Below are 25953 nucleotides of genomic sequence, written 5' to 3'. Positions count from 1 at the left end.
CAGCCAGCCACCATAAATATTTCGATAGCCTTGATAGAGAGCAGGTGGAATAATTATTATTTAGCCGCCCATGGCTTACTTTGGTGAAATGCAGGGAGGTAGACCTACCTAACTACAGGTTAATTATTGGGTGTTTGGTGTTTCATGAAAAAAAAAAATCCTGTTCAAATCTTGAATAGACCTATAGGCCTATGCCACGGCGCTAGATGGCACTGTAGGAAATCTATCTGTGGTTATTCTGACGTAGACATTACGTAACATCCTGCACATTTCAAAACAATGAGCAGAAATCGAACAGACATGCACTGGTTAGGCTTTTGTGTATGTTTTTAACTGTACTAAAATTAGTCTAAACGATGAATAATCTACGAAAAGCATATACATGCGTCCGGTCAGAGGCGGTAAATCCCAATTCTTTATCGGAGGCTGGCAACATGATTTTGTTGTGCTTTTGGCGCTCTGTTGTCTAACTACTAGAGGTAGCCTGCCTGCCTGCCTGCCAGTGGATGCATTCAACTCTCCACGAACTGTACCAACTTCAAAATAGGCAGTAGAGAAGAAAACTATGGTGTGCAGTCGTACTACATTGATGCATTTGTGTAGATTTTGATAACGCATATCTCCAGAAAGTCACAACTCTTTTGTTTGACAACGATGGGGAGTTCTTTGCTGGAGTATGAGACGGAGATGTTTCTCAGCCTCTTCACCACGGATGGGTTGTTGGTGACAGCAGAGGGACTCGGTATAGACCGCATTCTCCTCCAGTTTCTTAAAATCTATTCAGAGGAGGGAAGCTTGGTCCTCCTTCTCAACACAACCATCCCCGAACAGGTAAGCAAGTTTCCCAGTGCATGGAGATACCACGGAGGATAAGCTTAGTGGTCACAGACAGGCCATTTGTTCTGTTGGTTCAGTCAGTGGTTGGCAGGCAGGGTTCTGGCTGGGGGTGTATTCTCAAGTTTGTGGTTCAGGAGTGAAGAATAACACAGCTTCTCAATGTTTTGGTATCACTCCCTGATGGCTCTCATTGGTCAAGTGTGTCTTCCAGCAAAAGTTTAAAGGTCCTTGGAAATACCTACAAACAAATACAATAATACAACAAATTGATGAGCCACACGACCGCACATCCACAAAATCCTGTGTCTCTGTTTTAGTGCACATGTGTCACAGAACGTGTTTGCTGTTATGTTTCCATGCTTGAAGAGTACATTACATTGCACTTCGCTGACTCTTTCATCCCAAGCCACTTACAGATATGTTCAGGGTATTGGTTACAGACCCTGGAGCAATGTGGGGTTAGGTGCCTTGCTCAATGGTGCTTCAGCCCTGGATGGAGATGTAGGGAGAGGTAATGGTGGGATTTGAACCTGCCTGCAACCCTCTGATCTTTTTTCCACCTCCCTAATCATTAGGCCCAACTGATCTAATATAAACTGGACTATACTAGACCTACCAAATACTGTCTGTTAACAGGAATACTTCACCGAAAAGCTCCGTGCAGAGGGTGTCACTCACCTTCCAAAGACTGTGACCAGCGAGGTGCAGGGCGGAGAGCGCTATGATGTCTATACACAGGGTGGGGTGCTATTCGTCACCAGCCGCATCCTGGTGGTGGACTTCCTCACAGAGAGGATTCCTGCTCATCTCATATCAGGTTTGGAAAATACTGCCACAAAATGTCATTTAGTCAACCAGTCTATTCAGACTAGGGGTGTGTTCAAAACATCAATATCGGGATCGTCACAGGCTTCTTCACGATACACATGTTGTATCAGAGGCGTCAGTATCGATATTTTATGAGTTTCGAATGAGTTTTGAGTTTTGAAAGCAACACAGCAACTGGCATTCGGAATGCGTATCGCATTATGAACAGTGCACCCACAGTTTTGTGAAGCTCGTATTTTACATTCACTACAGTGTAACTCTACAGAAAAAAAGTAACATTTGGTTATACATATGTCTTTTTTCTTTCAAATGTAAAAAAAAAAAAGAATAAAAGCGAAGAAATGTAGGACAACAAATCTTGTCCACTTGTCCATCTCAAAAGTAAAAACCATTTAATCCCTATGTTTTGGTCCTTGTTTACAACAGGTATTCTAGTCTACCGCGCGCACAAGATCATCGAGTCTTGTCAGGAGGCATTCATCCTGAGGCTCTTCAGGCAGAAGAACAAGACCGGCTTCATCAAGGCCTTCACGGACAAGGCCACAGCCTTCTCCTCTGGCTTCTGCCAGGTGGAGCGCGTCATGAGGAACCTGTTCGTCAAGAAGCTCTACCTCTGGCCCAGGTAAGGCAACACCTCTCTACAAAGGTAACGTGGAGTAATTTGTACCCATGCAACCATAGAAACTGAGAGATATTGTAATTGTATCCGTGGGTCAATATAAAGAAAACATTCAAACACGTGTCATTCGCTCAAGCTCAGTTACCAGTCAAGGAGCTTTAGCATTAGTTAAGGATTGTCCCGTTCGTGAAAGATCACAGTCAGGCAGTCAGCAAACAGAGAAAGGACTGAAAACCGCCTGTGTTGGCAGATATTCTGAAACCTAATTGGAACTTCCTCTGTTTATGATCATTGATTCGTACATTTATTTATTTAGATTCCAGGCATCGGTGAATGGTGTTTTGGAGCGCCATAAGCCTGATGTGGTGGAGCTGCACGTGTCCCTGACCCCCTCCATGCGGGCCATCCAGAGCGCCATACTGGACATCATGAACGCCTGCCTGAAGGAGCTCAAGCGCTACAACCCCGCGCTGGAGGCAGAGGACCTCTCGCTGGAGAACTCGCTGGGCAAACCCTTCGAGAAGGTGTGTGTGTGTGTGTGTGTGTGTGTGTGTGTGTGTGTGTGTGTGTGTGTGTGTGTGTGCGTGTGCATGTGCGCGTGCATGCGTGCATGTTCAGTCAGTCTGGTAATAATGAGGGTTAACTCTCAATGAAAATAGTTTATTTCAAAGTGAAACTATGCAGCCGTTAGTTTGTTTTCTTACAAGGCTCTTCCTATGGGCCTGGATTAAATAGCCACAGGCTGATGTGCATGAACCAAGAAGTAAAAGGCAAAGCTAAACCAGCAAAAGCCTACTACCAAGACTGTGGTCTTCCCAAACTGAGGCCTAAGGGTGGCTAGGACATGACAGTAAATAAATAGGGAAGGAAGAATTAATTTTGTATACGTGTGCAATTCAATATGCCTGAAATGGTCATTTATGCAATGCAGCCTGCAAAAAGAACAATCCCCAGTGCTTGGCACGCTATACGTGTGCAATTTATTTGTGCCTGGCATAGCATTGCAGTGTTTCCCACAGAAATTTTGGAAACTATGGGGGCAGCCGGGATTTTTGTTCCGGGTCGGGGTAATTTTCACGCGGGCCTTTGGGGTGTCCTTTCACGCCGGGGGGGGGGGGGGGGTGTATTCACGCAGTGTAAATGCAAAATGGCTAAACAATGAGTACAGTATGACATTGGCGCATGGAGAAACTATAGGCCTAGGCCAGTCATTCTCAAAGTGTGGTCCGGGGACCACTGGTGGTCCGCGACAGTGCTCAGGTGGTCCACGAGGGGATTTCTACTTTTCCAAGACTAGCTAGAAGTAGGCTATATATGTAACACACAATTACAAAGCTAAACACAGCTGAAGTATTATTTTCACCACAAAAAGGCAGGCTTGTAATGTGAATACATTGCATCGAAATTAGCACTGTCAAATAAGCACCCTTCAACTGTCAGTTCAGTTCATGAACATTTTTTAGGAGGGGGGGGGGGAAGTGGTCCTAAGCATGAAAAAGTTTGAGAAACACTGGACTAGGCCTACATTTCAGCCATTTATATTTTGAGAAAAAAGGCTACATAACATTTTACCCATGATATTAGTAGTACATTGTTATTTATATTTGTTTAAAAATGCAGTACAGTGAATCATTTCTGTTACAACACAGTTTCATTAGTCTCTCTTGCAGGGGTCTATGTAATAAAAAAAATAATAAAACAAAATAGGAGCAGAGATACAGTAAGAATGTAAGAGTAGTATAGGCCCTACTGTGAAATTGTTATCGCATAGACAAAAAGGGTCTAGGGTAGGCTGTGCCTTTTCCCCACACACACATAGGCGTACACATTCTACATGAGGGGTGCTGCTCACAGGGCCAGTTTTTCAAAATTCATCCCATTAAAAGGGCTGAACAACATATTACACATTATGTCTATATTCACATTCATTACACATTCATTTCTATATGCAGCCCGATGTCTTCTCTGCCGTGTCAATGAAGGCCTGTCACCTAACTCATTACAAATGTAAAACAAAGCCTGGGGAGTGTTAGTAAACTCATCCCAACTGTCCCTTCTCTGAAGGTTTTTGTATTGCTCCTCCCAAACCCAAGTTAACTACAATAACTTGACTAGGCTTTTGATCCCTCTGTCTTTCAAGCACTTGTGGTTTTCTCTATAGGATGTATTTACTCCAGGAGGAAAATGCGAAGGAAATCGTAATTCAAATCGTTTTTAACAAAAACGGAAATCGTAAAAAAAAAAAAAAAAAAAAAAAATTTTTTTTTTTTTAATTTTTTTTTTACATTTTCGGAAACTATGGCGGCCAAATTTAAACTATGGCGGGCCGCCATAGTTTCCTCAATGTATGGGAAACACTGCATTGTTTGCAAAACGGCTTGCAAAAAGAGCAATTCATTTCCCAGTGCTTGACACTACATTACATTTACTTCTCATATAATTTCAAAAAGCTGATGTTTTTATCCAAAGTGACTTAGGGTTATTTCTTGGGTATTGGATACAGTCCCTGGAGCAGGGTGGGGTTACCTTGCTCAAGAAGGGCACCTCAGCCATGTGGAAAGGTGGGATTCGGACCGGCAACCCTCTGATCTAAAGACCATCTCCTGAACCATTAGACCACGGCTGCCCCACTAAACACTAAACTCTGCTAATTTCTTCAGACTATACGCCATTATCTGGACCCCTTATGGCACCAGCTGGGCACCAAGACCAAGTCCCTGGTGCACGACCTCAAGATCCTGAGGACAATGCTGCTGTACCTGACCCAGTACGACTGCGTCACCTTCCTGAACCTGCTCGAGTCCCTACACTCCAGTCAGAAGAGCTTCGGCAGCAACTCAGGTTTGTGTGTGTGTGTGTGTGTGTGTGTGTGTGTGTGTGTGTGTGTGTGTGTGTGTGTGTGTGTGTGTGTGTGTGTGTGTGTGTGTGTGTGTGTGTGTGTGTGTGTGTGTGTGTGTGTGTGTGTGTGTGTGTGTGTGTTAAAGCATGACACAGGAGTGGATTTTCACTCCCGTCCCATCCCGGTCCCAGAAAAAAAATCCCATCCCGTCCCGTCCCGGAGTGGAGTAAAAGAAACAAATCCCATCCCGTCCCGTCCCGTCCTGAAAAGAATGTCTCCCAATCCTGCCCACTCCCACTCAAAATCAATCCCACTCCCGTTTCATAGGCTTTTTTCATGAAGAAATGGGCGAGCATTCCCGCTCTCATTCATTTTTAATCCCGCTCCTGCCCGCTCCCATTCATCTTTAATCCCGCTCCTGCCCGTTCCCGTTCATCTTTAATCCCGCTCCTGCCCGTTCCCGTTCATCTTTAAAATTTTGACTCACATCCCGCGGGAATCCCGCAGGACCCGCGGGACCCACGGGAATTCCTGAAAAATGTCATCCTCTAGTGTGTGTTACTACAACGTACACTCAGGTGCGCGACTTATATTTGAGAGGGCACTATAGGTTTTGGGCCAGTATCTGCATACACAGTACCTTTCATTCCTTCTTCATTATGCACTTCTCGGCTAGTGTGACTTACAGTATATTGTGCTTCATATCAAGTTGTTGTGACAGGGGGCCTCAAACATGCCATTGGGTCGCCTTTGGTTTACAGGGTGAAATGTCTTACAGCTCTTTTGACATATTGCCTACACTGTATGTCCTCATGTGTTGCAGGTTGGCTGTTCCTGGACTCCAGCACCTCCATGTTTGTGAACGCCAGGCAGCGCGTCTACCGGATACCAGAGGCCAAGAAGAAACAGAAGACGGAGAAGGAGGAGAAAAAGCCTCCTGCACCAGGTAGCCTTTTTTATTTTACAGTATATTACATTATCTTATTTTATCTAATATTACATTACATTATAATGTATTATATTATATTAATTTACATATCACATTATTACATTATATTATATGTATAATAACACATATTATTTGGGATTATTTCAGATGTCTATCATTGGCCCACATATTCCATTTAATATACATAATATACATTAATGCAACATGGCTTGAACATAAAATGTGGTGTCTCACAGGCATGAGTGGCCAGGACAGTGTAATATCACCCTCATACACAACAGAATATGCACATTCAACTACCATATGATGGGAATGAGTGCTTGTGAAATTCACAAATATTGAAATATTGATTACAGCCCGCAACTTCATCCCAGATTCAGATTTTGGCCCATTGTGTTACGAGTTTGACACCCCTACTCTAAAGGGCTCTGTTAACTTAACGTGCGCAATTTGGCGCGAGAACCATTAAAATGTGGCAGACCATTCATAGTCAAAAGCGCAATTTACAGGCTTTTGCTTGCATTTTAGGAAGTGTGCCCTCTGCTGTTCATGAGAGAAATGGCAGCATCTATCGCAACTCGCAGCGTACAGATGTATAAAAATAGAAAGCCAAACACGGCTGCTGTAGGGCTACTGAACGTCTGATTTAAGACTTACCACCGTAAAACATAGATTTTTGTTGTAGCCTACATTGCCAGATCATTCCAAGACCATGTGGCTGCAGAATTTATAAATAGATCGCCAAACACATCGTGCTTCTGAACAAAGTAAACACTGAACAACATTTAAGGGAGAAGATAAAATAACTCTCTAGGACATTTTATTATCCTCATAATGATGCAGGTTCCATTCTGTAGTAGCCTACAGTAGCTGTAGCCTAGCCTCTCTTCGCAACTCCTGCTTTGTCTGCCTACCTGCATGGTCGCTGGTGGCGCACGCCAAGTTACACAAAATGTGGGGTGCACGAACTCGCGCCACGGCAGCTTGCGGAGGGGAATGTGGCGTCATTTTGAGCGCACGCCATCGTCGCGGGAGGGAGGTATGAATGAGGTTAGCGCCAGTTACGCTAAGTATGAATCCGCCTTAACCTATCCCCCATGGCCTGTAGAACTGAATTGTTAGCCATTTTGAGGCAGTTGCTCTCGATAAAGCAGCACTTTTTCTCAAATGAAATTCTAATGACACACACACACACACACACACACACACACACACACACACACACACACACACACACACACACACACACACACACACACACACACACACACACACACACACACACACACACTTTAAAAAGTAGCTTACTGGGAGCTGTGAGGAGGCGAGAATGGTGCAGACGGACTCGTGAATGAAATACGCTCCAAGTTCTAGGCAGGGATGCCGACAGCTTTTGCCGGGCCCAGGACAAAATCATCTGAAAAGGCCCCCTTTTCAATACCTTTAATGCAATGGGGTATCAATTCTGGACCCCCCTCCTTTCTCTGGTCCCAGGACTACTGACCCCTTTGTCCCCCCCCTGTAGGCGGGCCCTCGGCACAGCTGCTGGCACGGGTGCGGGCACCGTTTCATTTCCCCCTGAAAAGTGGCGCCTATTTTTGGCTGCTTACTGTAGTCTGAGCTCTGCTATTGTGTCTGTGCACTCAGATAGTGCTGACTCCTGGCTTTAGAATGCACTGAGTCTTGACTGAGTGATTTTGTGGATGGATGTGTCTGTGTGTCTGTGTGTGTGTGTATGATTCGTGCTTGTCTCTGTGTGTCTGTATCCAAAGGCCCACTGCGTGTAGGCCTCCTGAATATCTGGTGTGTGTGTGTGTGTGTGTGTGTGTGTGTGTGTGTGTGTGTGTGTGTGTGTGTGTGTGTGTGTGTGTGTGTGTGTGTGTGTGTGTGTGTGTGTGTGTGTGTGTGTGTGTGTGTGTGTGTGTGTGTGTGTGTGTGTGTGTGTCAGTGTGTGTGTGTGTGTGTGTGTGTGTGTGTGACTCGTGTCTCTGTGTGTCATACTAAATGTGTGTGTGTTTGCAGTGGAAGTGAAGCGTGTGCTGGTGCTGGAGAGGAATCCTAAGTGGGAGGCTCTGACAGAGGTTATGAAGGAGATCGAGAAGGAGAACAGCACACAGGACCCCCCAGGTCAGACACACACACACACACACACACACACACACACACACACACACACACACACACACACACACACACACACACACACACACACACACACACACACACACACACACACACACACACACACACACGCTCATCATCCCACACAGACACTGTGTGTTGTGTACATGCATACATACACTCTGCACTTTTAAGGAAAAAAGACCTTTTACTGAAATATGAATACAATTACTTAACAGTCTCCCACTTGAATATACCGGTATTGTATTTACAAAATGCATAGCACAAAGACTAAAGAAACTTTCAAAATGTGACTGTGTACTTCCCTCCATTCACTCACACACACACACCTATGCATGCACAGCACAGGCAGACTACTACACTTTCACAGCGTATTTTACTTTTAGTAATTCGATGCATGTGACAAATAAAAATCCTTGTATCCTACATCAAGTACAGGGTTCCCACGGGTCATGGAATTTCTAGAGTATCATGGAATTTCATAAAAGTTTTTCCAGTCATGGAAAGTCATGGAATTTTACCATTTTGCATGCACAGTCATGGAATATCATGGAATTTTCTTAACAGTTGTGTAAAAGCAAAAACTTTTTTGTTTGGTGCATAACATTGTTTCTTACTGGTTATACTACAACGCTGCACCAGAGACGGTTTGGTTTCACGCTGTAATGTGCAACATTCTAGAACACATGAGCCCACTGAAGTCTGGCGATGGCTCGGCGTCGGCTCTAGGGGTGAAGATAATCTTCTGTTTTCATACTTAAAAAAAACGATTCAACGTCATTTCTTTTTACTGTGAAGTGGTCATAGAAATTCGTTTTTTTAGGTCTGGAAAGTCATAGAAAAACATGGAATTTTATATCTGAATTAGAGTGGGAACCCTGCAAGTAGAATGTCAATGTATGAATGTTAAGTTGATTCTAGCAGTTCTAGTGAACATAAAATGTTGTGGCCAACATCCTGTAACTGCATACATACACATTTCATCTAATGTCACCACAGGCCGGGAGCTGATCTGTGCGTGAATACCAGTTTATTTCTGTTCATATACTGTTTATCTGCACACTTCCAAATCAGCTCCATTTGGCAGTAATATTATTATTATTAGGCATTATTATTACAATTGCTTTGGAGAGATATGACCCACTGAAGTTTTAGTGATCAAAAATCACACACATTTATGTTTTCATTTGTTATGACATCATGGCGGGCCAAATGTTTGCCGTGTGTGTGTGTGTGTGTGTGTGTGTGTGTGTGTCAGAAAATTAGAGACATTTTTTCTGGTCTTACTACTTATTGGCATGTGTGTCAGTAAAATTAACAGGTAACACTTTAGAATAATGGATGCAAAAAAGCATTATAAAGACTTAATAAATAATTAACTATTGATGAACAAAACATTAACAAACGTTTGTAAATGATTAGGAAATGTAAACAAATGCTTGTAAATGACTAGGAAATGTTATGTTAATATTTCATATTTATCAAACATTTACAAGTTGCTTGTAAATGAATAAAATAGTCTGTTATAAGGTGTGTAAAATCTTGAATATATCATTTGTAGATATTTTATAAAGCATTAATAAAGCTTAGTTAATAATAAAAACATTTGTTAATGTTTTATTCATCATTAGTTAATTATTTACTGAGTCTTTACTAAGGAACATTATTATAAAGTGTTACCAATTAACATTGTTGTTTCAAACTACCCTCAACATTTCCTCTGAATCTTGAATGAAAATATTGTCATTTAGAGCATTCATTTGCAGAAAGTTACAAATGGTGAAAATAACACAAAATATGCAACGTTTTCAAACCTCAAAAAATCCAAAGAAAACAAGTTGATATTCAATGTAAAACAACATAATAGTAATATGTTAACTTAGGAAGAGTTCAGAAATCATTTTTTGCTAGAATAACTCTGGATTTTAATCACATGCTCTCATGCATCTTGGCATGCTCTCCTCCATTCTTCCACATCATTCTGGAATGATTTAATTCCATCCCCGGTGCAAAAAAACAAGTTCCTGAGGCTTGTGATCACCTCCCTTCCTTTTGACCACATTTCGGGCGGGTTTCCGTGGGACTCAGTCCTGGAGCTTGGGCTGGCCATGACAGAGTATTGATATGGTGGTCACTCCAATAGGGATCCAGATGAGAACAGAGGGACTCTGAGATGGCCAGCTGGTCACACATAGCTGTGGAAGGAAGCACAATGGTACTAAATTTACATGTATTGGGTATGAGACAGTGAAAACACATTAAAAACAAATGGGCTGTTAATATTCCAAGTAAACTTAGATAGAACCAGATAGAGTTATTACAACACTGGAGAGTCAAATTACAGCCAAGTCAAAAGTCAGTGTAAAATTTTGCAGATGGCCAGCATCATTTAAGCTCCACAACAAGGCGATTACCCACATTCCAGATGCCACCAGTGTTTTTTTTTGTTTTTTTTTTTACATTACAGTGTTGATACTTACAATATACATTTGAGTCGGATAAACTTTGAAAATGTCGGAACTGGTGAGCTCGGACATAAAGGTAACTTAGTATAACAATTTAAGTTATGTAAAGAAATTTGACTATTTACCAATGCTTAGCCTCTCTCGGTCCTTTCCTGCGCTTATTTTGCAGCACTTGTTTCTTTCATTTTATCTGTCCTCTGTATGTAGCCAATCCCGCTTCTTTCCTTTCCCTCTAATGTTTATTTCTGTTCCTGGACCACCAACTCTCTCCTTGTTCACCCTGCACACGATCTGCAGTTGTTACTTTCCAGGTCATCTGACAGGCAAGCATCACTCATATTCTGCTTCTTTGTCACCTTTGCAGAGAAAATGTGAGAAAAAGTGAGAAAGTTGTTTTATGAAAAGAATGTTGAATGTGTGCAGTATATGTTATTACTGTTACATGAGGTACAGTAGCCATGTTTACACAAATGGTCAGAAACAATCTAGAATTTGAGTGTTTGTTCACCTCTAATGGTTTGCTTGGAGTACTGTACAGTTTGAAAAATATATACATCTGTCTGTGGCAAAGGTAAAACCAAATAAGTGAAATGTAGTGAAATCTGGCTATTTACTTACTCTCTCTCGCTGTCCTTTCCAGATGTTATTTTGACCTCTAGTTTTATCTGTTGTGGCATCTTGCACACCTCCCTCTCAAAGATCAATGTTGCCGGTGTACTAATTGGCCAACAAGCAGGGCGGTTCCCCGAACAGTAAAGCAGCTGCAGCGTTTCCTAGGCTTCGCAAACTTTTACCGCTGCTTCATCCGGGGCTTCAGCTCCATTGCCGCCCCTCTCTCTGCACTCCTCCGTGGGAAGCCACGTACACTGCATTGGACACCTGAGGCCCACCAAGCGCTCCAGGAGCTGAAGAAACGCTTCACCACGGCCCCCATTCTTTAAACTTCCGCACCCTGGGAAACAGTTAATCGTGGAAGTGGACGCCTCAGACACAGGGGTAGGAGCTGTGCTGTCCCAACGGCTCGGAGACCCACCTAAGCTGCACCCATGTGTGTTCTTCTCCCGGAAACTGACCCCAGCAGAGAGGAATTACGATGTGGGCAATAGAGAGCTGCTGGCGGTCAAGTTGGCGATGGAGGAATGGAGACATTGGATACAGGGGGCCCAACAGCCGTCCATCCAGAGGTCCATTCCATCATTCCAGAGTCCTCCATCCTTGCTCCTGTCGTCTGGGATCTGGACACCGACATCCAGCGCGAAACTAGGAGAGAACCGACTCAAAACACCTGCCCTCCAGGGAAGTTGTATATACCATCAAGACTGCGCGCTCAGGCCATCACATAGTCGCACGTCTGTCTCTCTCCTGGGCACCCAGGTATTCAGCGCAATCTACGTCTCATTGCAAACAAGTACTGGTGGCCCGGCCTGGCTGCGGAGCTCAAACGATTTATGTTCTGTTCCACCTGCGCTACCACCAAGTCTCCTCGCCAACTCCCAGCGGGAAAACTGCATCCCCCCTCCAGTCCCGCAACGACCATGGACTCATCTGGCGGTGGACTTAATCACAGATCTCCCAGTCTCTGAAGGGCATACGCTAATACTGGTGGTTATTGACTGCTTCTCTAAATTCTGTAAATGAATCCCCTTCACTGCTCTGCCTACTGCCTTCCAGGTTGCAGAGGCACTGTTTCAACATGTGTTCCGGATCTATGGCCAGAAGACATTGTCTCGGACCGTGGGCCCCACTTCACATCAAGAGTGTGGCGGGCCTTCCTTGATCGGCTGGGGGTGAACGTCAGCCTCACGTCTGGATATCATCCCGAGTCGAATGGCCAAGCAGAGAGGTCCATCCAAGAGGTGGGAAGATTTCTGCGTGCACACTGCCACCGCCGACAGCACGACTGGGCCAGGTTCCTGCCTTGGGCTGAATATTCCCAGAATTCCCTTCGCCAGCTTCCACTGGCATCTCACCATTTGAGCGTGTGCAGGGGTTCCACCCTCCGGTCTGTCTACGGATCCCTGGCCCGAAGGAAGTCCAAGCAGTGGATGACTGGTTCCAACGGGCGGAGCGGGTATGGGAAGATACTCATGTCCAAATTGGCCGTGCTCCTCGTCGCCAAAAGTCTACTGCAGACCGCTTCCGAAGAGATGTGCCTGAATACCAGCCTGGGGACCGCGTATGGCTTTCCACCAGGGACCTCCGTCTCCGTCTGCCCTGCCACAAGTTGAGCCTGCAGTTTGTGGCTGGGCCCATTCAGGGCTCTGCGGAGGGTGAACCCCACTGCAGTCACTTTGGCTCTTCCTGCTCACTATCATATCTCACCTACTTTTCATCGTCTCTCTCCTCAGACTGGGGAGCTGGGTCTTTGCTCGAGACATTCTTGATCCCTCTCTTCAGGTATTTCCACCGCACTTTCCCTGGTTGGCCAGCTCCTCGACCCAGGGGCCGCCCCCCAACCCGGCGGCTTCACGCGTTTGTCACATCTGTCCTCTGAACTTCCCTGTACTTCCTCCTCTTTTCTTTTTGTTTCTTTTTATTTCTGTTCCCTGCATGCATCTCTCTCCTCTTCTACTCTGTGCACTCTGTCCATCATCTACGTACACTTTTTTCCAGGTCACTTGGCCTGCAAACGAATCCTGATCCGTATCTTTGATACAATACTGGAGTTGTGTCGATGTTTTCTTGGCCTAATTACTTGGTTAGGCCAGGTATTATCAGCCTGTCTGTCTGTCTGTCTGCTTGTGTGTCTGTTTTGAGTCACCTGAGGGTGGCGCCAAACGCACAGCATGCATCTGGCACTGGCCAGGGGCCATATCTGATTGCTCTTGTGCTTGCTTCATACCACCAAGACAGGCAAGGGCAGGTCTATGTCAGAGATGCAGTACTCGGCCCTCTGTCTTTTTTTCACTTATGGTTGTGGTATTGCTAAATACATTTTTTCATTTCAAACTTTTCATTTTTCCTCTCCTTTACTCGTTGTCTCTGTTCCTCAATCGCCCTCTCTCTCTTACACCCTTTGCTACTCCTCCATGATATTTCTTCTGGTCGGAATTCCTCTTCTTTGACTCACTCCTTAGTGTGCTTTTTTTCCTTTGCATAATTAGAATCCAAATAATACATTTCCAGCCCTGATTTATAATTTTTTCCCCCAATTTGTCCTTCACAACATCCTCTTCCGTTACTTTTTTTTGTTTTGTTTTACAATTTGTCCAATATGTATTCCAATCCTTTGTTTTCTTCATGTTATTCCTTTCCTTTTTCTTCAAGCCAATTGTACCCGATTCTTCCTCCCCATCCCGTCCCCAGCCCCATATTCTTAACTATTTCACTCCAGGAGGCTGAGTAAGTACCATGTGTACGGTAGTACTCCAAAGCCCAGGCACATCATGCAGATCATCAAAATTTCACAGAGGCGATCTATTTTCTCCTCGTCCGTTTGAGGTGCGTTGATGACCTGCTTTTCCTCACTCTTCTTCATAAGTTGTTCCTCTTTCTTTCGCCACTTTGCCTGAAAGTCTCGGGCCATCTTGTTGTCCTTTATCTCCTGCAGGACCCTCTTCCATGCCTGACCCAGCCTTGGGTTGGCCTCCTCCTGGTAGAACCAGACATCACAGGCGTCGACTTCACGGAAAGTGACCTTCCTGTCCTCCTTCGCCTCCTCCTCCAGCCTCAGGGGAAGAGCGCTCCAGTCATTGTTGGCCTCCGTCATTTTCCTGCGCCTCAGCATGCGCTTGAAGTTGACTTTGCGCTTAAGGTTGTCTTTGCGCACCTCGAGGAACCTCTGCAGGTCGGCCTTTCTAGCTCTCCGCACCCTTTCCTCTATCTTCAGATTCTCCTCCTCCACTGACCTCTCCCACTCATCCTGGCCATCACTTCCACACACAAAGCAGTTCAAAAGTGTGGCACGCCAGCCTCCTGACTTTCTCTCTTTTCTATCTTCCTTCTTGTTTTTCACCTTCTCTTTCTTGCCCTTCTTCCTACCAGGTGGGGTAATCGGTGTGCGGGCATCACTTGCCTCAATGGTACCTCCAGGAATCCTGACTCCCATCTTTGCCCTGCCTTCAGTAGGCTGCTTTGGTGGCCTGAGGTCTCTTCCACTCAGGTGCACCATGTTCGCAGTTGAAAAAGTAACTCAGTCATGTGTGTTGTCAAAATGTTATCTGAAAAGAGAGGGACAGACATGAGACAGATACAGTAGATAGTGAATTCTTTTTACAGTGCCCCATTTCTTTTTTTTCACTTTCTTCTTATTATTATTCTATTTTCTTTCTTTTTTTATTGCATCAGAACTTCTAAACTATTGCTTCTAATTTATCTTAATCTGTAATACCACAACCAATTTCTTTATATATATATATAAAAAATATGATCATAGCTTGAATATGTACACACACATGGGTATATTTTGCTGCAAAACCTACTCTGCTCCGCTCAGTAAATATTACCCTATTTTATATTTAACTTGGTATAATTATTCATGAAAAGATCTATTTTGTGAATGGGCAACATACATTTTGGAAAAAAAACAATAATTAACTAATTCAAGTTAAAATTATGTATTACAAGTCTTGAGCCATATAATATCAATAGTAACAATAACAGCAACATAAATAACAGCAACAATAATAATTATTAATAAAAATAAATAAGTAAATAAATAAATACATGAAACCACACTGAATTGCTGCTTACCTCGCCTTGCTTGCAGTAGAATGAGGTTTTTTTAGGCAAACCTGGTCAATTTCCAGCAATGGAATTCTGTTCCATTGTGACATCACAAGCACTTGGCTGCAGACAACCTGTTGCATTCCTTTATGACCTAGACTGGTAGATCACAGACACTAGCCTAGTTTACATGTACAACTTTTTTCTATTCCTATTAGACTATTCAGAATACAATTCTGAATTCATCTGTGTACATGGATCACATTCTATTCCGAATAGGTGCCTTCATGCACCCTAGAATTCGAAATAGAATGTCAGATTGTTAACTAAACTGTAGCCTAGTTTTAACTATAGACAATGGGAATTATTATAGTAGGCTACCCCAGACACCATGGTGGTGTCATACCTTACCTGCATTTCACAGATGGTGCTTAGAATGCTGAACTATCAATAGTCTTCATACCAGCATTTTGAACAGCGTTTTGAGGCTACACACTCTCTATCTATCTCTCTCTCTCACACACACACACACACACACACACACACACACACTCGCAGACACACACATGCACGCAGACATACACACTCACACACACACGCACACACACACACACACACACTCACACACACATACACACTGGTGTGCACAGAAAATTTGGGGGGCAGGTGCTCGAGGTGGGGGAACTTCCTACACAGTATCTGGGCTATAGTGGCTAGACCTCATCATATTGTATTGTATTGTATTATATTATAGAACACAGAAGATTGTGAAAAAAAAAACTTTCAGAAAGTCATTTTTTTGTGCAATAAGATAAAGGGACAGGTGCTTTAGCACTCATTCCTATCTGTGTACGCCCCTGCACACACATACGCACGCACGCACGCACGCACGCACGCACGCACGCACGCACGCACGCACGCACGCACAGTATGTCACTGTCAAAATATATGATGGGGTAGAATGCCCTAATTTGGGATGCCCTAATGTTTGACACACTCCCTTTCACTTTTGACTTTATTGATCTGGTTTTGGATGGTAATAACACATTAGAACCAATTAAAATACTAACAACTTACTGGCTGTGGATTTGCACCATAATACAGAGTATATACCATGCCAGACCCCTGAATGACTTGCAAGCAAAATACTAGATTGCATTCTTGCAGAAAATGGTAAACATGGGCTTGCCTTTTGGGCCAGAGCTGAGCAGTTTTAGGAAAAATAACATACTTGCTATTTCAACTTAGCTAAGGAACACTGTAGATAATACAATCTGAAAAGTAGTCTGGGTCACAATGGGATTCGAACTTGCAACCTCCTGATCTTCAAACAGTGTCCTATCACTCTGTTGCACCCAATAGCGGCCACATGGGTCGTAGCTCCGAATAAACCGCGGAATCTCTCATATCATAAAGAAAACAGCCAGTTCAAAATGTTTTTTTTAAATTAATGCTACCACTTTGTAGTATATTGAAATATTAAACTAATCAATGTAGGTTGGTAGGGACAATTTTATATCCCTTAAATATTGGTAGGGACATGTCACAACCGTCCCCCCCCTAAACCTACACCCGTGTGTTCTACGGCAGAGTTCTAGAATCCTTTCAAATTTGGCAGTTGAAAATGGAACTACTGACCATTAGTATTGTGCAGTTAAAGCAAACAGTCTTAAACTGTCTGACACTATGGGGCACCTAAGTCACGCCCTCTACTTTCTGGTTCCATGGGGAGTCAAAAAATAATTACTGGGCTTGAAATGAGTGCTTTTACAATACAAGCCTTGGACATCCACCTATGCACCACAAATCCACCACGCATGAACCAGGAAGGAGAGGGCGTGACTTAGGTGCCCCATTGTCTGGCACCTGCCAAAAGTGTTCTTGGATGTTGCGCACCCCACCTAAAAAGAGTGTATATTCTGTTCATCTCATCGCAGGCCGAGTGCTGATCTGTGCCAGCGACGACCGCACCTGCGCCCAGCTGAGGGAGTACATCAACCGGGGCTCGGAGGCGCTGCTCACCCGCCTCTACTACCGCACCATGGGCAAAGGGGAGGCCCTCGCCATGGCAGAGACAGCGGGCAAAAGACGGCGCAGCGCCGCCAACAGGCAGCCCAAACCTGGCAACACCAAGGATTCTACGAAGCCGTCAAAGGGCAAGGGAGCCAAGGGGAAGCAGGGCAAGGGCAAAGCAGGAAAAGGGAAAAGCTCCAAGGGTGACCTCACACTTACTCAGATGGTGGGCAGAGGAGAGGAAGAGGCGGGTGTCTTCCACAGTGACGGAGAGGATGATATACTAGGCCTAGGTATCTCTCTCAGGCACGCACGCACGCACGCACGCACGCACGCACGCACGCACACACACACACACACACACACAGGCACACACACACAGGCACACACACACACACGCACGCACGCACACGCGCGCGCGCGCACACACGCGCACACGGACACACACACGGACACACATGGACACCTATGCACAGTACAGGCGAACAACTCTAATTTCACTTCATGTTTTACTTTGTTATTCTTCTACACGTGGCAAATTAAACTCCTTGCTTCATTTTATCCTTATATCCTTACTTGTATCCTTGTAGGTGCGGAGGAGGAGGAGATGGAGGACACGAAGATGACAGAAGATAACGACGAAGAAGGAGAAGAGGAGAACTTGGATCTTAACCTGTCGTCGGACTCGTACTACGGGATCCTGAGGGAGCCGCTGACCGTGCTGCACCCGCTGTGGGGCTGCAGCGACCCCTACAGCCTGACGCGGGTACTGCACGAGGTGGAGCCCACCTATGTGGTGCTGTACGACGCCGAGCTGAGCTTCGTGCGGCAGCTGGAGACCTACAAAGCCAGCAGGCCGGGGAAGCCTCTGCGGTATGTATTGCACATTACATTACATTACGTTACATTGCATTTGACAAGACGCTTTCCAACCAAAGCGACTTACAATCGAGGACATAATCATCGTCAACATCACCAGCAGATACAAAGTGCACAGGAAATATACAGAACAACAAGTGCAGAGCAGTGTTAATTTTGTCAGCTTTTTTAAATTTAGTCGTAGTCTTAGTCACAATGACGAAAATCAATTTTAGTCTTAGTCATATTTTAGTCATTGCCTTCCCAATTTAGTCTTATTCTTAGTCTAAATGACGAAAATCAATTTTAGTCTTAGTCAATTTTTAGTCATTTTCGTCATTTTCGTCAACACTGTACATTACAGAACTTCTCCACACACTTTTAACATATATCATTGACTGTAGAGAATAAACCTTCTCCGCACACTGCTTCTCTTTTTAACATATATCACACTGTACAGAATAAAACTTCTTCACACACTGGTTCTCTTTTTCTCTATTTTATTTAATACCAGTGTTAATTTCGTCAGCTTTTTAAAATTTTGTCTTAGTCTTAGTCACAATGACGAAAATCAATTTTAGTCTTAGTCATATTTTAGTCATTGCCTTCCCAATTTAGTCTTAGTCTTAGTCTAAATGACGAAAATCAAAAAAGGGCATTGACGAAATATTTTAGTCATAGTCATGGTTGACGAAATTAACACTGGTGCAGATGCTAAGTAGGGTTCGTTTTTTTGTTTTTTTGTTGGTGAAGTAGAGTACACACTAGACACACATCATGGAACAACCTACCCAGCACACCCAGCCACATTCAAAATGCCTCTTCACTGGCCATCTTTAAACAACGCCTTAAAACCCATCTCTTTTTGGAGGCCTTTGACTTCTAGCGTCCACAAGCACACACCTACACACACTTACACTGATACTATGTAAAGCGACCTTGGGTTTTTTGAAAGGCGCTATATAAAACCAAGGTATCATTATTATTATTATTATTATTATTATTATTATTATTATTATTATTATTATTATCATGCCATAGGCTCTGGCTCGAGCAGAAGTGTAGTAGATAGTCATGAAAGAGAAGAGTCTTGCCTCTGGCTGGAGTGACCTTGGCTGTGGCCTGCTTCTTTCTGTGTTTTTTGTTGCAGCGAGGAGGGTGTTTGTCTGCATGGCAAAAAGTCACTCTCATTTTTCTAATTAAAATGTATCTGGCCTGGATGGTAATGGTCACCTACTTTTTATTTGTTGACATATTTTGCCATGTGTAAAATAAATCAGTCAAATGTGTGGCGTAGTATATTTAAGTTTATGTTCAATGAGAAACAAGTCATCTGTGGTGCTCTTGAGCTTTTGATCTAGGTGTTAAATCATGTTGTGTTCATTTTTCTTTTATTTCCAGGACATGTATTTAATTGGTTTAATTACAATGATGAAACCTGAATTATAACTAAAGATATGTCATTTAAAAGAGCTTAAGAAATGTGCATGGATTTCCAGGGCATAGTATTTATATATTAATATACCCAGAATATGTTAATATACCCAGTAATTATTATGTACGTATCATGTATGAGCTTGTAAACATCAGTACATACATAGTGATAAAGTGTTGACGCCATTTATTATATTCTAATCTCTTTAGGGTCTACTTCCTCGTCTACACTGGCTCCACTGAGGAGCAGAGGTACCTGACTGCCCTCCACAAAGAGAAGCAAGCCTTTGAGCACCTCATCAGGTGAGGAGTACCTTTCTTCTCTCTCATGTCACTGGACATCACAAATGTAGTCCAGAAGTGTGTTTCTCGAAAGCGTTGTTGCTAACTGAGTTAACAACTGACAGTGACATTTGATTTCAAATGCAGTGCAGCCTCCATGCAGTTTTTTTTAGTTACAACTAATAGATACTTTACAACATGTTGTGAAATAGATAGTTACAACTAATAGATAATTTACTAATGTCGTCATGCCAGAGTGTTACAACACGCAGACTTGAACCGTCTATCCCGTTTGTGCTTCGTGCCTTTGCGTATTAACTCATGCTCTACGACACCTTGTGACAGGTTAAGTTTAGGCATGGTTTTGGTCAGGGCACAATTTTGCTACAATTTCACCATTCCTTTGCTTTTGCGGTTCTTGGCAAAAGTATAGCAGCACAAACTTTGCTTTACTGACAGGTTAGGGTTTGACATGATTTTGGTCGGGGCATAGCAACACAGCAATCTTTAGTTACAGAAATGTACTGCAGCAAAAGAAATTCTCAGACAAGGCGGGAAAACTGTGCACACTTCATCACGTGACAAAAGTGCCTTCCCGTGGCGCTGAGGAAAACTACAAAGTCGTCGCACCTCAAGGCGGATTGCACTTGAGTGAAATAAATACGACTTTGCATGATGACAGTCTGCAATTTACTAAAAACGGCGTGGAGGCTGAACTTAATTTAAATGATGAACTAAAACGAAATTTCCAACATGGTGGCACAGGGGTGGCTTTGGTGGCTGTTTCCATAATGCATTTCGTTGCCATGCATTTATACTGAGTAATGACAACAACCTAATCTAATGTAATGTAATCTAATTTAATCTAGTCTAATCTACTGTACATAATCTAAGTGTTGTTGTGACTCACACAGGGAGAAAGCCACTATGGTGGTGCCTGAGGAGAGGGAGGGGAGAACGGACACCAATATGGATCTGTCCAGAGACCCAGCGCCAGCAAACGAAACCACCAACACTCGCAAAGCAGGCACGCCAGTCAACACACACACACACACACTCACACACTCACACACACTCACACACTCACACACACTCACTCTCTCACACACACTCACTCTCTCACACACACACACACTCTCTCTCACACACACACACACACACACACACACACACACACACACACACACACACACACACACACACACACACACACACTCACACTCACACTCACACTCACACTCACATACTCTCTCGCGCGATCTCTCTCGCGCGATCTCTCTCGCCATCACTCTCGCCCTCTCTCCCCCTCTTGTGCTCTCTCTCTCTCTCTCTCTCTCTCTTGCTCTCTCTCACTCTCTCTCTGTAGCTGCTATCCTGTATTGCCCTGTTGCTGTGTTTTTGGCTAAAGTAAGGATATTTTGGCTTAGCAGACAGTCACTATGTTTATTCCAGACCATAACAACTATACTTCAACTTGTAAAAACACATTGTCCGAGTCCATAAAACTGAGTAGAACACTGTTGTTTTTTTGTGGGGGTATTATTTTGTGTACATTTCAATAACATCCTACACATGCCAAAGAAGCAGAGTTTTAAGAGAAGTAGAGTTGTGTAAATGTGGGAGTGTTTTCTTCTCATTACCAGACAGAGCCTGAGTAGGCTTACATGTTTATGGCAGTCATGTATTGCAATGGGCTGTCGAACAATAAAGTTGTTTCCTTTTGATATAACTATTATATTAATAGTAGTAGAAATAGACATCACAATGTTGATGATTTTAGCTACATTTGTATAACACATTTCGTGCAAAGTATGCATGTGCTTGACAGCGTTTGAATCCGTGTGCAATTGGGCACTGTAATCTCCATTTGGCTTACCTATGACATAGAATAGACATACATCAATGTGCATCACACACTGTTTTTTTAAATTTACTTATTTATTTATTTAATCCATGTGGTGTTCTTCTAGGAGGTCAAGAGGAGGTGAAGGTGCCGACGCGTGTGATCGTGGACATGCGCGAGTTCCGCAGCGAGCTCCCGTCACTGCTGCACCGACGGGGCCTGGACATCGAACCGGTCACCCTGGAGGTGGGTAGCGGCATCCTGAATGCAGTGTAGTGTCCACAGTCAAGTCGGTTTTATTGTCAATTTCTTTACATGCACTGGTCATACAAAGAATTTAAATTACGTTTCTTACTTTCCCATGCAGACATAGACATTAGGTATAGACATAGACAGTATAGACATAGACAATACACATACAGTACACCTAGAGCAGAGATTCTTTAAGTATATAGAGATATGCCAACATAATAGGTTTCTATAGGCACCTAACATGACCAGGTTCCGGTCTGCCTAAAGGGGCGTGTCATAATGCTCCTAGCATTGAATAGAACAGTCCTTAGGTCTGCCTAGGTCTGCCTAAAGGGGGATTTCAATGGGCCAATGGAACCTCTCTCTCTCTACTCTCTCTGCCTAGAGTACCCATACAATACACATACAGAAATTGAAAGTGCAGGAGTGGACAAACAGAAGACATAAAGAGAACATATTAAAAAGAGGTATTGTCAATAGTGTCCTAGTGTGACAATTCTGACATAGTGATAGTAGCATTGTGAAATATTAATAAATAATAAAGTAAGTAATTTGCAAAGTGCAGTATGATGTCCACAGTGCAGTATAATGTGCAGTATAATATCCACAGTGCAGTCAACCATGCTCCCCCATCTCCTCCATTGGTGTCCGCAGGTGGGGGACTACATCCTGACTCCGGAGCTGTGTGTGGAGCGCAAGAGCGTCAGCGACCTGATTGGCTCCCTGCAGAGCGGCAGGCTCTACTCCCAGGTGCCGTTTACAGTAGTCTTTCTCAACAGGAATTTGAGAAACAGAATTCAATTGAATTATTTTCCTTTCCATTGAATTGATGATGTTAACTTTGGACAAATAAATCCCCTTAAGACGCGGCTTTATACATGTGTTGTTACCAGTATGGTAATGACCAAGTCGTGGTGCATTACTAAAGGGCCTGTGTTGTGTCATAGTATTGTAGTGCTGTGGTAGTTACATTTCAATGACTATTACAGCGTGCCACTGGAGGTACGGTGTGCATTTAAGGGGCTACACCATTCTGGAGTGCATTTCTCTAAAGCGTCGTTGCTAACTGAGTTAGCAACTTACTTGTTTGCTATGTAATTTCCTCATTGGCAACCTACTAAGTTGCTAACTGATTAGCAATGATGCTTTCAAGAAATGGGGTCCTGGTTCTGGTGTCATTGATTCTGCTCTCCTCAGGCTCTGGCCATGACTCGCTTCTACCGCCGGCCCGTGCTGCTGATCGAGTTCGACCCGGCCAAGCCCTTCTCTCTCGTCGCCCGCGGTGACCTGCGCGGCGAGATCTCGGCCAACGACATCACCTCTCGCCTGACGCTCCTCACCCTCCACTTCCCCCGCCTACGCCTCCTCTGGTGCCCCTCCCCCCACGCCACCGCAGAGCTCTTCCAGGTATTTGTAGTAGTTTCTTTCCAGAATCCATGCTGCCCATTCACAAAGGGTTACCTTTTTATGAATACTTACCAAATTCTAAGTATTCATTATGACTGAGAAAATTGCACTGTCATAAATGAAAAGGAGGTTCTTCTCCATGTCTTGCCATTTTGAATTTCCAGAAATAGACCGTTTTAGCTGCAAAACCTACTGTACTTAGGTCATATTACTGTAGTGAATATTTGTTTATTGCTTTGTAAATATTCATGAAAAGATCAAATTTGGCAATATGCATATTGTATAGCATACTGTAGCTGCTATACCTATTCTGGCCACCAATCCTACACAGTGCACCTTTAAATCAAAATCTTTGAAGGTTCTCTTTGGAACTTAAAGTGTTAACCTTTTTCTTACATTTTTTTTTTGCCTAAATGTGTCAAATCCTCACCAAATCTTCCATTTGCCCATCCCCACTTCCAGGACCTGAAGAAGGGCAGGGCGGAACCGGATGCGGCCGCGGCCCAGGCTGTCACCGCTGAGTCGGACACGGTGGCCGAGTCCTCCAGCCTCTACAACCCGGGGCCCTACGACATGCTCCTCTGCCTGCCCGGCGTCAGCACCAAGAACTGCCGGGCGCTCATCAAACACGTCAGCTGCCTGGCGGACTTGGCGACCTTGAGCCAAGACAGGCTGGCGGAGATCTTGGAGAGCGTCAGCAACGCCCGACAGCTGTACGAGTTCCTGCACTTCACGCCAGAGGTGCCCGCCGCCGGTGCATCAGCAGCTGGGTACAAAGGGAAACGTTGGTAACCCTGAGCAGGGCCGCTGACAGCTTTTGCATGGCCCAGGGACATGGTCATCTGAAAGGGCCCCCTACCTAATAAATGCAATGTAATGGGGACCCATTTCTGGGGCCCTTATCTCCCTGGGCCCGGGACAACATAGCCTGTTCTCCCCCCCCGTCGGCGGGCCTGACCCTGAGTACATCATTTCCCCATGAACGACGTTTCTGGGAGATTTCTGGGACCCAGTTGCAAAGGAGTTGGACATAAATTGATGGGAAACCTTCCAATAACTTCCAATAACCATCCCAATAACTACGTTTTTTAGGGGTTCATCAGCCAAGGAAAGCGTTTGTAACCCCCGAGAGCAGGGTTGCCCATTGGGGGTGTAAACATGAACGCTTTCTGGGACCCAGTTGCTAGAGAGTGGAACATAAATCAACTGAAAACCATAAGGTTTTCCCAATAACTCTACGTGTTTAGGGGCTCATCAGATCTTGAAGAGCGCCAGCAATACCAGGCAGCTGTACGAGTTCCTGCACTTCGTGCTAGAAGTGCCCACTGGGAGCACCACAGCAGGGCAGAAAGAGAAACGTTCGTAACCCCCAGTGCAGTGTTGCTCATGGGCAGGACAGCTCCTGCTGGGCCCAGGACATCTGACACGCACGCACGCACGCACGCACGCACGCACGCACGCACGGACACACACACACACACACACACACACACACACACACACACACACACACACACACACACACACACACACACACACACACACACACACACACACACACACACACACACACACACACACACACACACACACACACAATTTTCGGGACAACAGACTCTTGTCCCCTCTGTTGACTTTCCTGGCTGTGGGGGTTAAACATGAAAGCAATCTAGGACCCAGCTGCCAGAGAGTTGGGGTATAAATTGATTGAAATCCTCAAGGTATTCCCAATGACTGTACATTTTTGTAGGGGCTCATCGTCCATCACTCTGAGCAGCCGTGACTAAGTGATACCAGTGCCACTTGGAATGCCGAGGTGGCAGGTGTGAAATTTTTAATGACAAAAAATGACAAAGCACTGGATGGTTTACACTAGTTAGAAATGTTGTAAGTTAGGCTAGTGCCATAGAACAATGTGCTTCAGGGACTCAACAGCATGTTGAATAAATGCCTTAATAATAATAATAATAATAATAATAATAATAATAATAATAATAATAATAATAATAATAATAATAATTAGTATTATAATTATAATGCCTTAATAGTTTCAGAGGACTTTATTAACTTCAAAAATATTTCATGAATAGCGTGTTATTCTTTGGCCTACATGAATTCTATTTTTTAAACATTTGATGTGGTATTGCAATTGTGCTAAATTATTTTGTGAAAGAAGCTTCCTGAATGATAACTTGTTAAATGTGATGTTCTTTATAAGTGGTTGTTGTAACATGTAGTAATAAAATGTGAAGCAGTATGAAATGTACCATCATGTTGTTAACATACTGTACTCATTTATTTTTTGACAAAGTCGTGTGTTTTATTACAACTGGAGATCAGCAAGTTTTAATTGACAGGTGTCATGTTTTGAGATTGAATGGCTTGCTTGATTGGCTTGCTTGAATGGCTTACTTCAAACATGCAGTTTGAACTTTACCTCCAAATTGAAGTTCTATTTTGTGTTCCACTTTCTCATTAGGATCATCAGAATCAGAACAGCAGCTACTTGGAATTGGTGTA

The 25953-nt window shown here is 43.9% G+C and overlaps 1 protein-coding gene and 1 long non-coding RNA gene across 2 annotated transcripts; one reads left to right on the top strand and one right to left on the bottom strand.

The window, feature by feature from the left end:
- The first annotated feature begins 293 nt into the window (after positions 1–293).
- ercc4 (excision repair cross-complementation group 4) lies at positions 294–25697 on the top strand. Its single transcript, XM_063221284.1, has 15 exons — positions 294–831; positions 1474–1654; positions 2092–2287; positions 2601–2808; positions 4945–5125; positions 5947–6069; positions 8095–8199; positions 17282–17650; positions 17948–18230; positions 19860–19952; positions 20846–20958; positions 21902–22020; positions 22681–22776; positions 23224–23433; positions 23896–25697. Exons 1-15 carry the CDS (start codon positions 655–657, stop codon positions 24223–24225), a joined length of 2784 nt encoding a protein of 927 aa, XP_063077354.1. The 5' UTR covers positions 294–654; the 3' UTR covers positions 24226–25697.
- LOC134467386 (uncharacterized) lies at positions 10112–12775 on the bottom strand. Its single transcript, XR_010038529.1, has 3 exons — positions 11298–12775; positions 10805–11035; positions 10112–10409 (listed from the first exon to the last, which is right to left on the bottom strand). It is a non-coding gene; the product is annotated as an uncharacterized LOC134467386 (long non-coding RNA).
- Positions 25698–25953: the final 256 nt, after the last annotated feature.

Source organism: Engraulis encrasicolus, chromosome 17 (genome assembly GCF_034702125.1).
Source record: "Engraulis encrasicolus isolate BLACKSEA-1 chromosome 17, IST_EnEncr_1.0, whole genome shotgun sequence".
NCBI classification, from domain to species: domain Eukaryota; kingdom Metazoa; phylum Chordata; class Actinopteri; order Clupeiformes; family Engraulidae; genus Engraulis; species Engraulis encrasicolus.
Note: the sequence above shows the minus strand (reverse complement) of the source record. Positions and strands in the feature narration are given on the sequence as shown.

Excerpts from the sequence above, each read along its gene's own strand:
- ercc4 (XM_063221284.1), top strand. The coding sequence starts at position 655 with ATGGGGAGTTCTTTGCTGGAGTATGAGACGGAGATGTTTCTCAGCCTC. Across the intron at positions 22,777-23,223 it reads GCGGCAGGCTCTACTCCCAG|GCTCTGGCCATGACTCGCTT; the intron begins GTGCCGTTTACA and ends TGCTCTCCTCAG. Across the intron at positions 23,434-23,895 it reads CCACCGCAGAGCTCTTCCAG|GACCTGAAGAAGGGCAGGGC; the intron begins GTATTTGTAGTA and ends CCCCACTTCCAG.